Source organism: Embiotoca jacksoni, unplaced genomic scaffold (assembly GCF_022577435.1).
Source record: "Embiotoca jacksoni isolate LCO1_2020_lvr unplaced genomic scaffold, fEmbJac1.0.p SCAF_32, whole genome shotgun sequence".
Classification (NCBI taxonomy): Eukaryota; Metazoa; Chordata; class Actinopteri; family Embiotocidae; genus Embiotoca; species Embiotoca jacksoni.
In genome coordinates this window covers 4,604,762-4,622,447 of record NW_027185384.1, presented here as the reverse complement: position 1 = coordinate 4,622,447, position 17,686 = coordinate 4,604,762, and the positions used below count along the sequence as shown (strand labels likewise).

At 39.5% G+C, this 17,686-nt stretch overlaps 1 protein-coding gene across 9 annotated transcripts in view; it reads left to right on the top strand.

The window, feature by feature from the left end:
- The window catches only part of cacna1c (calcium channel, voltage-dependent, L type, alpha 1C subunit), a 185,315-nt gene that overhangs the window by 51,565 nt on the left and 116,064 nt on the right, over positions 1–17,686 (top strand). For all 9 annotated transcript variants that reach the window (XM_069164988.1, XM_069164984.1, XM_069164987.1 and 6 more), the window contains exon 3: positions 4,459–4,564. In XM_069164988.1, coding sequence (XP_069021089.1) covers positions 4,459–4,564 — 106 coding nt within the window. The remainder of the gene's footprint in view (positions 1–4,458; positions 4,565–17,686) is intronic.

Here is a 17,686-nt window from a genome sequence, read left to right as displayed (position 1 = left end):
AGTCACACGTCGTCCTGACGGACACAGAAGGAGCGGCAGAGGAGGGGTCAGGGAAATGAGAAGGGCAGGGATGTGGGTAGGACGTGGATGTCGACAGGACAAATAATGGAGCAGAGTGGCTGAGGATGGAGGGAAGGATGGGGACTGTAAACAAGAAAAATTACATGGCAGGGGGAGGGCAGATAATGAGTGGGGACGGGGAAGGGATGGAGGTGGAGGAGATAGAGGGATCATGGGGGAAGAGAGGAGTGAAGTGAAGGACGTAATAAACTGGTTAGGAAACGAGATGAATTTGAAGTGTGTGCATGTGTGTTTGAAGAGGGCTGCATTAGGGAATTATCAAATTACAATAAATCAGTGTTCATAACATTGTTTGCGCTAATGGACAGAAGTACCATGGATAGGTCCTAATGCGTTCATGTTGTAAGCTCCAGCAGGATTCCTGAAGTGTGCATATCTCAAAAATACCAATTACCAACATGCATTCTGGTTCTTTTTTTTCAAGCTTCAAAAAGTTGTTCTCAAGAATCATATTACATGTCGCATTTTAACACTGAATAGGATTAATTGGAAAAACAAATGTTGAGTTAGTCTCAAAGCATTTATCTATAACATGAAGGTTGTATTAGCCTTTGATAAACGATGGAACAATTTTTTGAAACCACCATGGTTTAAAAATAACAAAAACAACAAAACAATTTCCCATGGGATCAGCCCTGCATTTTTAAACTCTGTAAACAATGAGTAGGGACAACCTTCCTGCGGTTTGCCGTGTGTATTCAAAAGTCATCAGTATTCATAATGTCAGTAGCCCACCTTAAACTGTATGATCCAGCTGCGCTGAAGCTGAAAACTATAAGACAAATTAATTGAAAAAAGCATGAATAAACCGTCAGGGTCACTGGAACAATCTTATCCAATGACTGATGAGCGTTCAGATCATTACCCACAATTCCCAGAATCATTCATTTAAACAGCTGTAAAGGGTGGGAAGGAGGAGAGCGAGAGAGAGCGTGATAGAGATAGGAATGAGATAAATGAAGGAAAGAGTAAGGACATTAATGTGGGCTGTTACGGAAAATGGCAGCTAAGAAAAAGAGAAAGCAAAACAGACTGAGCATCTGATGGACAAGGAAACATGAATGAAAGTCAATCGTAGTAAAATAAACACCATTAGTTATCAATTATTTGTTTGGTCCCGTGTCTTTATAACAGTTCTACAATGAGATGTCCTTCCTAACTGCAGGATGGGGATACATTAGAACAGTCTGTGGGTGACTCATTTCACAGTATGGTTTTATTTGTTGTATGTATATTGCTGCAGTGATTTTTGTTTTGTTTTGTTTATATTCTATTGGCTTTATATGTGTTTGTACGCCTGTGTGCTTGTATGTTTGTGTGTGTGTGTGTGTGTGTGTGTGTGTGTGTGTGTGTGTGTGTGTGTGTGTGTGTGTGTGTGTCCTGTGCTCTGTGAGTACCTCCGTCTCCAGAGATAGCCGATCCGAAATTTTCCTCTTTTCCTCCTCTGTTACCATGACAACAGCTACTGCTCTCAACAGGTCGATGGGGCCTGTCTGAGCTCACACATACAGACACTCAGATCAGAGAGCACACATTAACACTTTTGAAGAACACACACACACACACACACACACACACACACACACACACACACACACACACACACACACACACACAAACATACACACAAACATACACATACTAACATGCAGATGATGAAGGACTGAAACACGCGGACACACAGCACTCTCACATGCTGTGTAATTATAGCATTTAAGCATTACCTGCTCGCTGCAAGGTCAGTGTGAGAGACAAGGAGAGAGCAAGGGCACGTTTATGCCTAACTACCACATTCTCCATATGAAATCACACTAAGTGGTACTTTTGAAAAGGTGTCATCGAGTGTATTTACCAACACACACACACACACACACACACACACACATACACGTCCTCTGCCGAACAGTTTATATGATATATTGCATCAGGTCACACAAGGGATTGCACTATTTGTATGGATTTCCAACTCAATAAGGAAAACAGATAAATATTCTCAGCCTTACAACAGAGTGCTGAGCTCGCTCTCCCAGATAATATCAATATATCCCAGGTTTCTTATTGGGTTTGTCAAGATAAGAGATTATCTGTGTTATTGTGAGCTGCATGTGGTGTTTATGGGAGCCAGTTGCTGTATGCAGAGAATCTCAGAAATTAACAGTTTCCTGGTGTTTACATGGGTGCAATCCCAGTGTGACAGTTTATGCTGAGGATTCAGTTTGCTTGTAACAATGCTGAATATATATGTAGAATCCCAAAATGCCTCAGACAGTAGCTCCATTTTATATCAGCTGTACAACCTTCTTAGCTGGCTGGATGCTGATTTGACTTTTGTTTGATTTATTATGTTTTTAGAGCTGTTACAGTTAACCCAGTTTTGAGCAAAATCCTGATTGATTCACGTTGATTTTTCTTTTCTCCTATGACGTTGCTATTTTTGTTAAGCTAATTAAGGTACCGGACATTACTAATAGCCTTAGTTTGATTCTTCGCTCAGACCTCCATGTGCTGTTTTGCTCTCAACAGCACAGCAGACAGGAGATTTATTATCAAGTTGATGGAAGCAGACCTCAAGGGTTTTCTTAAATTGTGGGTCAGGAACCCAGAATGAGTCACAGGCCTGTTTCTCAGTGGGTCCCCACACATCTGAAGTGAGTTTAATGAGCCCTTGGTACAAGGGTGAGTGATTAACTTTGATCCATTTTGGTCCCAGGCTGAATGAGCAGAATGATATCGTGGCCGAACATGTTCAAGGGTCAATCCTTAATCCAAACATAAACAAAACAGTATCTCCACAATAAAAATCGAAAGAATTGTTCTTCCTTCTTGCTCATTCCCTATCTGCAGAGCCATTTTTAAAACGGTAGTTAAAGCTGAGATGGACAATGGGTCTTTATCTTGTCACAGTAAGTTTGCTGGCATGATTATTGGTAGTTCAAGATAGTTGAAATTGTTGGGTTAGACTTTTCTTTTCTGAACCTTACTTATTTGTCAAGCCTTTTACATTGCTCCTCTATCATTCAAACCTATAAGAAACCATACTGGATAATTTCAGAAAATTAATTATGAGATTGTAATATTGCAAATATCTTTGTGGTGCCTTATGGTGGGCTTGGGATTTGAAAATTATACAAGTTGGTTTATTTTTCACATCTGTAACTCTTATTCTCAAACTTCCTGTATGTTTATAAATGTTATGATGAGGAACGTCTAAAGCTGGGAGTTGTACTGCTGAGAAGTTTATGACTTTTAACTGTTGAATGAATGTAAATAGATGACATGAAAACAGGACAGTTAATTACAGGAATAAAAGGACTTTCAGGCAGTCATTGCTGGCTTTACTTCAGCGTGACCTACCTGCAGACCAGGAAAAAAAAATGGTTTAGATACATCTAGGTATAGTAATCCATTACATTGGACATCTTGCAGTGCTTTATTTTTTTCTAAACTAAAATGTATGCCAGCATGCTTATAGTTTGGTTTCTGGATTTAAAGTACCGACAGCACAACTCTTGCTGTTTACATTAAACTATGAGATCTGGTGTCTAAGACTAAATTGACATGCAACCAAGAGAGAAGGAAGACAGGAGGGGAAAAAAAGGATGGACGGAAGGAAAGAATAGAAGAAGAGAGCAGAGGGAGGGCAAAAGGAGGTGGAGGGGAGGTGACAGCAGTGGCAGTTTGTAATTGTGTTGATGAAAACCAGACCTCCTCTATCTCTCCTTCACATTCTCTCTATTATCCCTCTCTCTCTGAGGCCCAAAATAATGAGGTCACTCCCCTCTCAAGGACCGTTCCAAATAAAAACCTCTCCTCTTTCTCATTCCGTCTTTCTCTGTCCACATCCCGTCTTCCACGCGACAGGCCTGCTCCTTGCCGCACCCATATTAGGGCATGCACTGTCTCTGTAACCCCCCTCCTGCACACACAAAGAGGTCCCTAACTTACCCCATGTGCCTTATTGTTAACAAAAAGACAAACTCAACAGCTTTGATCTCTCTTCTTGTGTACACTGCTTGTGCACTCTGCTGTGTGTATATATACCTCTGCTTACATAAGGTTGTATTAGCTTGTTTAAAAATACATCTTTGTTGAAATAACTTGCCTCGTATGAAAACTTTTTTCTATTCAAGAAGATCAGAGGCCAGAGTCTATGATATTTAGTATTTTCTACTTTATCTTAAAAGACCCACTTGAACCCGACGTGTATAGATCGACAAAAAAAAACCAGTGGAAAAAAATTTGACCCAATTCGACTTAATATTGTTCTGACCCAGCTGAATGCTATTTAAGCGGAACCAAGTAGACACACACACTGCTGTGTTAATGTCTCTATACCTTTGTTTTGTGTATTCTACTCTTCCTTAACCCTTCGCTCAGACCATTTGAGATCATCATCCTGATGACCATTTTCGCCAACTGTGTGGCCTTAGCTGTCTACATCCCCTTCCCAGAGGATGACTCGAATGCTACCAACTCCAACCTGGTGAGTATCGCTCAATATTTAAACTGCTCTACAGCTGAATATGCTCGCTCGCTGTTGGGTATGATAGTTGTTGGTGTAAACAGCTGCTTGGTTCATCTTTTTAAAATCCTGGAAGTGATCTTTGTCTTGGTTTTTGTTGCTGTGGTCTGACACCTGACCTTTCTCTGTAGATTATTTTGACTCACGTGTTTTGGGGAGCTGGGTAGTTTAAGATGTCATCAGCAGCATTTTTCTGTTTTCATTAGCATGTCATTTACACATATCAATCTGATTCCACATTGTGAAGCTTCGACATGTTCATGAATTACAAGAAAGGTGTAGTGAAAAAAATGCAAAGGAAAGACCGTGGAGCAAATAAACATAGGAGCAAGAAAGAATAAAGACGTGGAGTGGAGTGAAAGAAAGGATGGGCCGTCCTTTGAATGGTACCCTCTTTGAGCATCATTCCCTCTTCATATGACTCACTTGTTGATTTTAATATTCTACTTAGTAACCTGAGGATGGAGAATGGAGGGTTTCAATTATTTCAAATGAGGACTCTTGAATTGTATCAAATGAAGCCATGTGAGTTATTTTGATCAAAGTCAAAGCATCAGTCTTTTGTGGGCAAAATCATATTTTTGGCTAAGGAGAAAATAACTGTTTGGATTGAGGAAGTATGAGCTTTTTTTGCTGGATTGACTTGACTTGTTGGGGTTAAGTGATTTTGTTGGTCTTTGATCGAATGTACAAAATGTACTACACAGTATTTCTTAGTAAAATAATCGACGAAATGAAGACAGTTATTGCAGTTGATTTTCATAGCTATTGAATTATTCATTTGTATGTTCAAAGTTACATGACACGAAAATGTACATGAATTTCTTACTATCTTTGTGTTTTGTTTGCCCCTCCTTTTGTCTTAATAACAGCAGCACCCTAGTTGTATGAATGCCACCAGTTTGTTCAAACCAGATAACCCATGTTATCTAATCTGACAGTGTTCCAAAGAACTTCTTGTGATGTCAGGAATGTTGGGCTTTCTCTGTCTTCAAGTGTCCCCATAAATGCTCTATGGGGTTGAGGTCAGGTGACTGTGGAAGAAAGTCCCTGACAGTAAGCACTCCTTGGTCTTTTTTGGTCTTCAAGTAGGTCTTGCGAAGCTTTGAGGTGTGTTTGGGCTCATTATCCTGCTGCAGCATCAATTATTCACCGCAAACCAGAGGGTAGAGCGTGTCTCTGAGGAGTAGAGTGGTGCTTCTCCTTGGTCATGGTGTCGATTTAGTGCAGGTGTTCAACAGGGAAGCAAATCCCCCTCCCACAGTTGAATATTCCCACCACCATGTCTCATTCTCTCTCCTGTTTGTCCTCTAACATCCACCCTTCTGTTGCTGCCACCAATCTCTAACTTGGATTCATCAGAAAATAAGACTTTTAGAGGCTGTTATTCATCCTCTAAGGCAGTCTTACTTTGACAGGACTTCAGCTGATTGGAGTCTCTTGATCTTTATTTAGAAAATTCTGTATCTGTGATGAACTTGCTTTCCTATCTCTCAGTGAACAAAGCTTGATGTATTGATCTTATGGTTATGTGATCACTCTTGGTCGGCCAGATCGTGCTTTTAATCCAGTTGATCCAGTTTCCACAAAGTATTGAAACCTTCAGTGTAGCTCTGATTAGACGCTGAGAAAGCCCTTCTTTGCTAAGAATAACAATCTAACTTCTGACACATTTACTTAGTTCTGATGCCACTATCACAATGCTAGTTAGTAAGAAGTGTTCTTCTGTAAAGTTAAGGCACAGCTATATTTATTACAGGTGAGCAATGGCTGCAGGCCATTATCAAGCCTCTTATCAGTCGATCAAATCCACCTAAGTTTCATCTATCCACATAGAAGGGATACATCTCGAGGAAATCTCACCTTTTCTACATGGGAGTTACCATGATCAAAGCCACAACTTTGTTTGTTTCCAACCTATAATAGTGCCAAATTTCAAACAATTCTTTATTTTACATGCCAGAATGGCTTGTGTTTTCTATATCCTCAGACCTTCAGACTTTTTCCAGGTTTTGATAATAGTATGACCGATTTTCAATGTGGACTTTTAGATCCCACGGTATGTACAGTGTGATTCATGTGCGGTATATACAGTTCGAGTGTGTGTGTGTGTGTGTGTGTGTGTGTGTGTGTGTGTGTGTGTCAGCTTGCAGTTGTATGCCAGTGCACTAGTCAGAGGAGGACACTAATCCCTCTGAGTCCATGTAACATCTGTCACTCTGTCTCTGACTCTTTCTTTCCTTCTTTCTAAGAATGATTCTGCCACACTTACTAGTTCTTGAGTGCTTGTGCTGTACTATGTGGCCCTATTCACCTGTCAACATGTCCACGCATTATTTATTGACTTTTAGAGAATTTGTTGGTATTAAAAGTTTCACATGTTCTGGATAAGAAAAAAATAAAAAGATAGATTTTTGACCTCACTCTACAATGTTGTGTTGGGCTTAAAGTGTACCTGTGAGTGGAGAGATAACATTTGTTTTACTATGTAAGTATCCTCTGATTTCTCACTTAATGATGCAGTGTCAGAGCAGGTGTATGAGTCAGTAGAGGAGTAAACACGACCGAAGGAAGACAGCTGTTTTCATCTTCTCAATCTGTGTCGGTCACCCACTCTCTCTGCTGATCTCACTCTGAATCCTGTAAGAGGCATGCATACATTTACTTCTTTACTTTACTGAAATATTGCCTTTACTGTACATTACTGTCATTTTTCTGTTTACACAATTTAAAGTGTTCTTCAATTTCTGTCTGCGCGCTCTTAGTTTAATATCATCGAGAAGATCCTTCTCCACTTCCATTCCAAATAATTAAGTAAATACATTCTATACAGCTCCGACAGTCACAACTTGAAATCTACCTTTCCAAGTCATCTTGAAAGCTTTGACTGATTAGTGTTTTTTTTTGTTTTTGTTTTTTTTAATCAAAAAGTATGGGTAAATAATTGTATTTAAGTAACTTATCTATTTTCACTTTACAGTCTAAATTGGATAATAGTAACATGTCTTATTGTCTCTCAATGTCTGACAACACAATGGGAAGAATTTTGCTGTTTTGAAACTGTATACAACATGAAGCATTGGCACGCACACATACAAACACATACAAATACACATATACATAGACACACACCTATATTCATGTCTCATATTCTTGCTGGGTTATTTTGGACCATGTGGGTGCCCCCCTTATCCCCACCTCCCAAGTTAATGAACAGATAAAACACACACAACCCACTCACCACCATCACAGCTGTGGTCAATTAGTTTGGTAACCTCCTGACAGACAGGAAGCTGCAGCATGCAGATGTCTTTAATATATGGTTGAACCATGTATCTGTGTGTGTATCTGTGTGTGTGTGTGTGTGTGTGTGTGTGTGTGTGTGTGTGTGTGTGTGTGTGTGTGTGTGTGTGTGTGTGTGTGTGTGTGTGTGTGTGTGTGAGAGAGAGAGAGCTATTAGCAAGTAGACAAGTTAAAAACAAAAAGTAATTTTGGGGAAGGAAGGGGAACTGTTGCAAAACTGCCAGGCTGATTAATGATACCGAGGCATCAGTGTGAGTCTGAGCAGGTTCTGGTCAAGCCGTAGTTGTCAAATTTGTGATCCCACAAACATAATTGTGTACTCCCACATGATTAATCAGAAAGTGCAAAAAAAGACATGTACACATATAATATTTTGCCAGGCTAGGATGTTGCCCAAAACATTAAATTATTAGTAGTTAAAGATCATTTATGTTATACCTTCTCAACAGCAGTTTTTAAATGGATTAGGTCCAACCTAACTTTCCGTTTCAGCTTAAAATAGTTTTGCAGGTTTGTGTTTGTTGTGTTTGTTGTATAATTGCTATTTTTGTGTGCATACATTGTCAAAACTGTCTTGTAATCTGAGTCAGAATGAAAACATCACATTTAAAAACAGTTGCCATTGCCAGAAGTGCTGTTGTATGTTTACATTATTTTTGCAGTATGCATTTACTTTGACAATTTATTTTATTGAGTTCTTTCAGTGGGCAGCACAGTGGTGCAGTGGTTAGCATTTAACCCTGCCTTCGCCCAATGTGAGCTGGGATAGGCTCCAGCCCCCCCGTGACCCTGTTCAGGATAAAGCGGGTATAGATAATGGATGGAGTTCTTTCAGTGTGTTTGCAAGACTGTAATTAAAATCCCAGAGTGCCAGAATCCATATTACTTCCCATTTGTTAATTTGCCAGAGTGTCTATTGTGATTCTCATTAAATTTACATTCATCATTCAGATGATGGGTTTATCCAGAGCTGCCTGACTGTTTTGTTTAAGGACACTCTAACAGACCGAATGGCTCATCATACACATTTGGGAAGATTTAACCTGTGACCTTGTTGTCCTACCTGTCGTCTGATCATTTCCCTTACACTGTGATACGTTATTTCTTACGGTGTCATCTTTGCATTCCTGTGCTACAAACTGCCGGGCAACTCTCTCATTAAATATAATGTTAGTTTGAGCTTCAGGAAGCTTTTAAATAGTCCCAGCATCAAAGCTCACCCTGACCCTCTTGTGTCATTTTTGTGTTATTCTCCCCCCTTGTTGAGTATTGTTGCCCTTTGTTTTCTTTTTGTTATTCAGGGAGACACGTTGTGGTTTTGTTTGCTCACCCACGTGTTTTTTATTTCTTCCCATGTTTGCAATTTGCAAACAAACTGCAGGCTTCGACAAAGGTGTATTTTTAATTAAGTTTAAGGTCAAAGCAGCAGCATCATGGTTCAGTATCCTGGAGATGCTCTTTATGTTTACCCCGGGCCGTACTGTATGTGTGATCAAGCTTGAATTTTATAATCAATATGGCACCCCCTCGCTAGATTTGCACAAGTCTTTCTTATGTAATACCAGAGATCTGTTGTATTGCTTCCAGTACAAGATTTCTATTTCTGTCTGCATCCCATAATGTGCTGCTCTGTCTCCTTGACGACATGCCCAATAATAGCAACGGGAGAGGTTGTCATGGATATGGTAACCGTAGTGATGCTCCTCATCTGTCCTTGGTTACAGGGGAAGGAAGGATACTGTAGGAACCAAAGTGTGAGAAAAGTCTCTTCTGTCAGGGAGGAGACACATGCTGCATTTAGCATTGTTCATTTTAGTGACAACATTTTTTGACGTAAACCCTTCTGTATAAGTGTGTGAAAAACTTTCCCCACTGTTTCTCATTCTCCCTCTCCCTGTTTGTTCTCCAGAGTCACTTTCTTCCTCTCATTACTCCATCTAATCAGATCAGTATGGATACTTTCAGATTGACAGAATAATGTTGGCATAACCAGGCAATTAGCTAATCAATACACCTGATTAGACACTGACTGATGGAGGAGAGGCATGAACACATACTCCTTTCCCCCAAGCCCAAGCAATAATGCAATTTAATGGAATTCATAGTGATTGAAGTCTGAGATAATGTCAGAGGGATTTTGTTGGTTTGTGTTCAGGTCTATCTCGTTTGTTTGATTTCTGTATTATGTGTGCATACAGTACATTTGTATGGTATCAGCCATATTTGTTCATCATTCATAAATATGTGTTTACTGGAGTTCATGGTTGTTCACAGTCATTCATTTGCGTGTGATGAGGTGCGCTTCTGTGTATCAGCAGTAAGTGACAGGGCGTTCAGTGTTAGATGAATTAGCTACTGGCTCTGCAGAAGGCGTGTGAAACAAGCTCCTTTATATAAATGAATCACCTCTTTGAGGGTAATGGACCCCTCCACAACACACACGCGCCTACCCACTCTCTGTGGCTTCTCTTTGTTTCTCTTTTTTATATACGCAGCAGTATTGGCCATTTGTTCAGAGGCTAAAATTAACCTATGTTTATGTTTTCCCGAGAGGCAACCTCTTGCAACTGTGTGAATTTGACTGTATAAAACTGCAAAACGTATTAAAGAGAAGGTCAGGGTGGATAATTGAGGGTACAAAGCATGTGACTTTGAAATAAGCCACTGCCTTACTCCTACAAACTATTTGTAGGTTTGCAATTTGCACTGTTTTTTTTTGGTTTTTTTTTAGCCAAGCAGGCAATATTTCTCAAGCCCTTACCAATTGTTTGAAAAACTTAATCATATCTAGTGACTTAAGCATTTTGTTGTATTTATACCTTGATTTCTGCTTTTCAATTAAAACTTCCTCTTGGAGTGTTTCTGTTGTATTTACGGTGTTGATTTTGCTGAGACTGACACAAAAAGTTGGAAGCTTCTATAAGTGCATTTATACTACAGTCAACTGAAACCCCTTGACTACACAGTAGTCACAGTATCCATTAATTTAATGGAAGTTCTTAAATCAGCTGACGACACTTGTGATATCCTACCTAAATTGTATTGAAGTCGGTGAATACCTTTCCAAAATAGTTAAATTTGTAATTGATTTAGATGTATTTCTAGAGATCTGTTTTTACTTTGCGGTTAAAGGGTCTTTTTTTGTTGATCTGTATAAAAAACCCACATTATATAGATTGTAATATAGGCTATTGTTATAAAACATTTAAACTTCCATGGGTGGTGATGCTTTATATGGGAACTGTAGTCAGATGTTTTGGTGAATTAAATTATTGCTACAACACCAACTTCATTGTTTCATCTACATTTAACCTATGTGTTTCCTTTGGATCCAATGTATCAAATTTCATTAAACTGATGAAATAGCTTTAGTTTGTTTACTTATAAAAACTCTGTTACACGTATTCAACTCCAAATATTATCTGGAGTGTTGTAGAGTCTCCACATGTCCTCCCTCATCTTTCCTCCTCCCCGTATCATTTCTGCTGTAGAGGATCAAGTTAACATGCTATTCCTTTGGGTGCTACTCTGCTGGTTGCTCTGAATGTCTATTTATAGATAAGAGGAATGATCACCATCTAACTGTCTATCTTCACTTATCTAAACAAGTTAGGTCCATGTTTTCTCATGGTGACGATGGTGTCTGACTGTGTGTGTGGGGGGGGGGGGGGGGGGGATGTGGGTCTACCTTAAATAGTCTCAGTGGAATGTAGCCACTCAACGTGCACCAGGATAAGGATGTAGATGTGTGTGTGTGTGTGTGTGTGTGTGTGTGTGTGTGTGTGTGTGTGTGTGTGTGTGTGTGTGTGTGTGTGTGTGAACAGCTACAGTGGAATTTGATGCAGTTATTAAAATATTATATTTACCAATAAGATGACTAAGTGTAACAGCGTGTGTGTGTTGTGCATATAAACAGACAGAGACCTCCATGATTCATCAGGTCTCACACATATCAGTTGGCCCATCTACTCAGTATAAAATCTCTTTCATAGTTTTCAAACCATGATGTAGCCTGGGGAGTCATTATTGGAAAATTATAAATGCTGTTCCCCATTTTTGTTCCTACAAGAAACAAGGAATACCCCAGTTACCATTTGTGTTAAAAGACATGAGTGCTTTCCAGTTCCAAAGTTACAGCTTCAACCTATTGTTTAGTTTCTGCTCCAATGTTTCCATACTTTGTTTAAGGGCTTTAGTGCTACTGAAAAGGAGCCTTAAACGTCGAAAAAAAATTAAAGCGCTCGACATGACTTTTAAGACTGCGTACCGAACTTGATATTTTTATGGTACAGACTGAAATGCGTCGGTCCTATCTAGAATTTGAATGCCTTGTCATTTGGCACCAGACTTTGATACCCTGGCTTCGCCCACGCTAACAAGTGTTCTTTTTAAAGCGCATACGATTTTCTACATTTATGCAAGAGTAAATCTCATCAGAACCAATGCAGTGTTTACCGCTCTATTTGGCCGGCCTACCCAAGAAAATAAGATTTTTCTGTTTCAACTTGGTTAAATCTTTAAACACCTTAGTTAACTCCTTTCAAACTAATATTTTGCCTCACATATTTTCGTTGTGTGCATTGCAGTAACTGAGTGGGGAGAAGAATAAGCACACGCGACCTGCATGCCGTGTGCGCGGCGGTCACTGTATGTCTTGATTTTCATTCTGGTGCCCATATTAATAGGTTAGAGCAGCCAATACGGCCTGTGTGAGACACGCATGTCATGTCTCTCATGTCATCTAGAGAAAAGCTGTCTCTCCTCTATTTTCCACGTGACGCATGCGGGTCGCACCGAAAATAGACTGATAACATGTTTGATATAGAGTCAAACCAGAAACCCACTGTAGCTCCTAATTATATTATGACAGTAATTTAACAAGTGCAAGGCAGTATTATTTGGTGCAATCTTCCTCAATTTGCTTTTCAGTTACAACTCTTCACTCGCTGATCGACATTATTGAAGAGAAACTCAATGTAGAACGACAGGACTGGCAGTAGCAGCTGCAGACAGTGTGGACACACAAACGTGAACAATCCGCAGCAGCAGACAGTGTGTCCCATGCCTTTGCCTGTATGTGGGTTGTTGACAAGACATCTGTAAATTATAGCTACCGAAAATACACTGGGTTACATTCTCCCGCTCTAAACTCCGTGAAAACTGAAGATTTATGCCGTAATGTGTCATGTAATTGAATTTTTGTTAAAATGGATTCCATGACTTGTTATTGGTATCTAAAACTTTGAACAATACCCAGCCCTATATGGCATGTTGGCATGAGTAGTTTCTCTGCTGGAGCAGAACACTTCTCTTTGTCTGTCTTGTTCTGTTTCTTTCACAAAAGTCACACAAATAAAATGTGAATTGTCCCCATCACCAGGGTGAAGCTAAATGTATGCTTTTAGTGTGTTTAGTGTAGCGTTTTCTTTTCTTTTTTTTTCTTTTTTTAAAGCAGTTGTCAGTTTTCCAATACATGGTCTTAAGACCCTTAAAACACATAAAAGAGATAACGGATTGTGGTCGGTGTGCAACAGGAACCATGAAGCCACTTTTTAACATTGCTGAACATGATCTATTTCTAATCGTGTCAGGTTGTATTGTTATTTATTTCACCCCTTTAAACTTGACACCTTATAATAAGCATAAAAACTACTTGTATTGAAAAGGAAGCTTTTTGCCACTATGTTTATTTTCTCGCTATTCAGAGAACCTTCATTGGCATGGCTGTTAAACAGAAACTATTTGACTAAAGCGTGACATTCTATTATCCGCTTTGGTGATATGATTATGCAATTGTTTTGAATTGAAAATACATTATAAGAAAGAATTTTCCTTGCTTGAATAGAACTTGCTGCCTCAGTCTTCCCCTCCCTCTCTGAGTCTCTCTCGTCTGTCCCTCGCTGTTCTCCTCCACCTCTAATAAAAGTGAAAGATAAAGACTCCTAAATGATGGCAGCTGTGGCACCACATTCATTACAACACCATTTCCTCTTCCCTCTCTCCTCCCTTGCTTTTTAATAGTCCCATTTTGATGATAAAGATAGGGAGACAAACCTTCTGACCTCTGCCTCGTTCTCATCTTTATCGTCACATCTTTAAACTGAAGAACAAGTGACCATGAATGTAGTGTTTTCATGCGTCAGCTTTTGCATTTTATTGTGTCTTCCAGTCCAAATTATCTACAGCAAGTCAGTATTTTTAGGTTTTTGTAAGAAAACTCTCTCAGGCACGTATCCGATGATTCCCGAGCAGATCTGTGGAAATTGTCCCAACTTACGCCCCCTGTTTATGCCAAACCTGCATATCAGACCGCTGTTCATTTTGAAGCTACAGTATGTTTGTGTATGTTTGTGTGTGTATTCAGTGTGTTTTTGTGTGGGAGGAAATATATAGGATCTGTGGATGTAGAACTATAATGCATGTGGATTCGTGTTGCCGCACTGGTATTCAGCACTAGAGAAATTTGGCAAACAAGTCATGTTAAATCGGGTCAAATGAGCCTTATGAAACTAAAATAAAGTTTTCCTAGTGCTCATGCCAAGGCAAGAATTATTAACATTACATAACTGTCTGAAAGAGGGAGTAATATAGAGGTGCAGTTTTGATCGTTTGCATGAAGCTCCAGATGTGCCAGCGGTAAAGGCGAGAGAGGCAGAGAGAAGGAAGAGAAAGAGATATTTTTACTGAGCTAAAAGTGTCCACCTCTGCCTCACATCGACCCACATTACAGCTCATAGAGCACACAGGGAGATGAGGGAGTAATATCTCTGTCCATCACTGAAACTTCTCAGAGCCACCTTACCACAGGGAGTGATGTCAGTCTTAATGCCCTCATTTCTGTCAAAAACATTCTCGTCATAGTTTGCTATCACGATAAATAAAGTCGACTTAAGTTTAATGGGTTTGTTCAAGACAGCTTCTTTTTACAATAGGAAAACTAGCTCTTAATGGGTAAGGCTTAAAAAAAAACAACTCAGGAGAGTGAACAGAGTCAGGCGTAACAATGGTAACTGAACATATTGCAGCATACAACATCATAGAAGTTTTAAGTTTGTATCTAGTAAACTCCCTGTGGGGAATTTTGAATTCGACCCTTCTCATATATTTGATCAGCGGACAGCCACAGAGCTCTTTTATAGTTCAGGCAATGTCATGCGTACCATCACCTACAAGACTGACAGCCAATGAATGACATTCATGCCTTTACTCTAAAGTCTTAAAGCAGTAGTGGCAAATGACCCAATTGTTTACCATTCAATGCTGCTCTATTGTTTTCTATTTTAGTCACACCTGTTCAGTCTCCTTATCTCCTCTTTCAGTTATTACAAGTCTGTCATCTTTTACGAGACCATCTTATCGACCAAATTGTACTCAGCATTGCGCATGCACAGGTGTTTTATATTTAGTGACATAAACAGTCTACCCCTCTATAGGCTGCACTGACAAATTGTCTCGTATCTCCATTACAAGATTGCCTTTTCTTCTCTCTTAGTCACAACATGTTTCGTGCTCTGCTATGTAACTTTATACTGGAAAAAAAAGTTTTATATATACAATAAGATCATCCATCCACTGGCATCCCAGTATTATACACACACAATGAATTGTGTACACAGTAAACATTAGATCTATGGCAACAAAGGTATTGGAAGTGCACTGTGGATCTCTGGGCAATTTAGGGTAGGAAACAGGTGTACGTACGTATGTGCATGTGTGTGTATGGCTTTTTATTTATTCCAGACTAATATTTGAGCAGCCGTAAAAGCATGGTGTGACATCACCAGAGGAGTAATGCAAACTCCACACCAGCTACTTTCAGCTAACACCCCGCACATCCTCCTCCTCCTCCACCACCACATCACTGACTCCGCTGAGCTAAATCCAAACGTGTCAGGTGATTTATTTAATGCTAGAAACAAAAACAAAAAACAAAAAAATACAAGAAGGAAGAAGACTTCTCAACAAGAGACCTGCAGTATTGTATCTATCTATATATATATATATATATATATATATATATATTTTTTTTTTTTTTTTTTTTTTTTTTTTTTAAGTGTTAGTGATGTACAGTATTAAAATGTTGTTTCTGTGACACCTTATAGTCACACTCCTGCTGATGGACACCTTTTTGAAACCATGAGATCAAAGACGATAAGCAAACTACCTGAAATCAGTGCAGAAGCCTCAGCTCACTTGCTCACTGCATTAATAGGTGATGCTGTGTTGCAGTGCTGGTTCTGTTAGAGAGAGCTACGTAGCAGTCATGTCAGTGTGGTATTCACTGACATTTAGCCATCTGGTCTCGGATCTGGCAGCTACACACTCTTTTTCTCTCTCTGTCTTGCTCTTACATAAACACAGAGACACAAGGTAATGGTCTAAATAGATTTACACACCTTGGTTGATCTGTTGATAAGCTGTCCGTATGATGCAGAACACCGGTGTGTGTGTGTGTGTGTGTGTGTGTGTGTGTGTGTGTGTGTGTGTGTGTGTGTGTGTGTGTGTGTGTGTGTGTGTGGTGTGTGTGTGTGTGTGTGTGTGTGTATCTGCACACTTGCTCGAGTGGTTTGCGTGTTTTGCCTGCATCATCAAAGGGCCGGGTTCCCATAGAAACAGATGTTTCCGTTTTCCTCCTTGGTGGCAACATGTGACAGACTGTCTCGATGTGTGCATGTGTGTGTATGTGTGATATACACTGGGAAACATGCTTTTGGGTTAAATACAGTAATTTGGTGAATCTGGTCCTTAACTCTTATTGATCTCCCATGTTACATATATTCCAACCACAAAGGAGATACAGATAAAGCCACACACATAAAGGACTTTGAGATAACTGAGATGTGGATTTTGCAAAAATGGCTGCAGCTCAATATCAGAAAGAAATCCCTTATATTTTGTACATTCATCATTTACACCCACCTGACAGGTAGTCAGAAGCTCCCGTGTTTGTTTTATTCTTATGATGACTCATCTACTGAAGAATAGTGAACTCAAATCAAAAGATGAATATCAGTTAGTTTTTGCTTCTGGGTCTTTATCATTCGTTGTTGAGAGGCGGGTGGGAGGCAGATTGGTCCTGATCAATAGAGTAGCCTTGTTCATACTGTAAATTGCTTCTTGTACTCATATCTATTGACTCAAATCTGTTTAGTGTGGAATCAATAGGTATGAAAAGGAATGGTAGTGCTTTGAGACAGGCAGAAAATTGGGAGAATTTATGAGTAATGTGTTTTACTCAATTTGAACTGTTGAATTTCAAATGTGGACACTGTGCTTTTTATCTTTTCTTTATTGACATTACCGCTGATTAAAAAGAGACTACTGTAAATACCAAATCAAATTGGCACTAATTGTGAACATAATGTCATCAAACATCTAGAGTTTGAGTTAAAAAAAAATTGTAAACTTGTATAGGATGCTTGGGTGTGTGCCCTGGAACATGGGACTAAATATAAGTCCAGAGAATCACAAGTGATGCAGTAGCACATTCTTTCTTTGTTGAGTGTATTCAAGTTTAATGTTGTGCAGTCAAACTAAGTTAACACTGCACCACAAAAATCTAAACAGAGCTGTGCGTGTGAGGGGAAAGTGTATAAGAGGATATGTGTCTATTCAGCCAAAAGGTTCACATACAGTCACCGTGTCTGGGACATTGATCAAACCTATTATCTCTCATTTCCTACTGTTCTCTCTCTCCTCTGTCTGTCTCATCACACTTTTCTTTCCTGTCCTTCTGCTTTGTAGGACAACTGTCAGGTGCGTCTCTGCGTGCATTTGTGT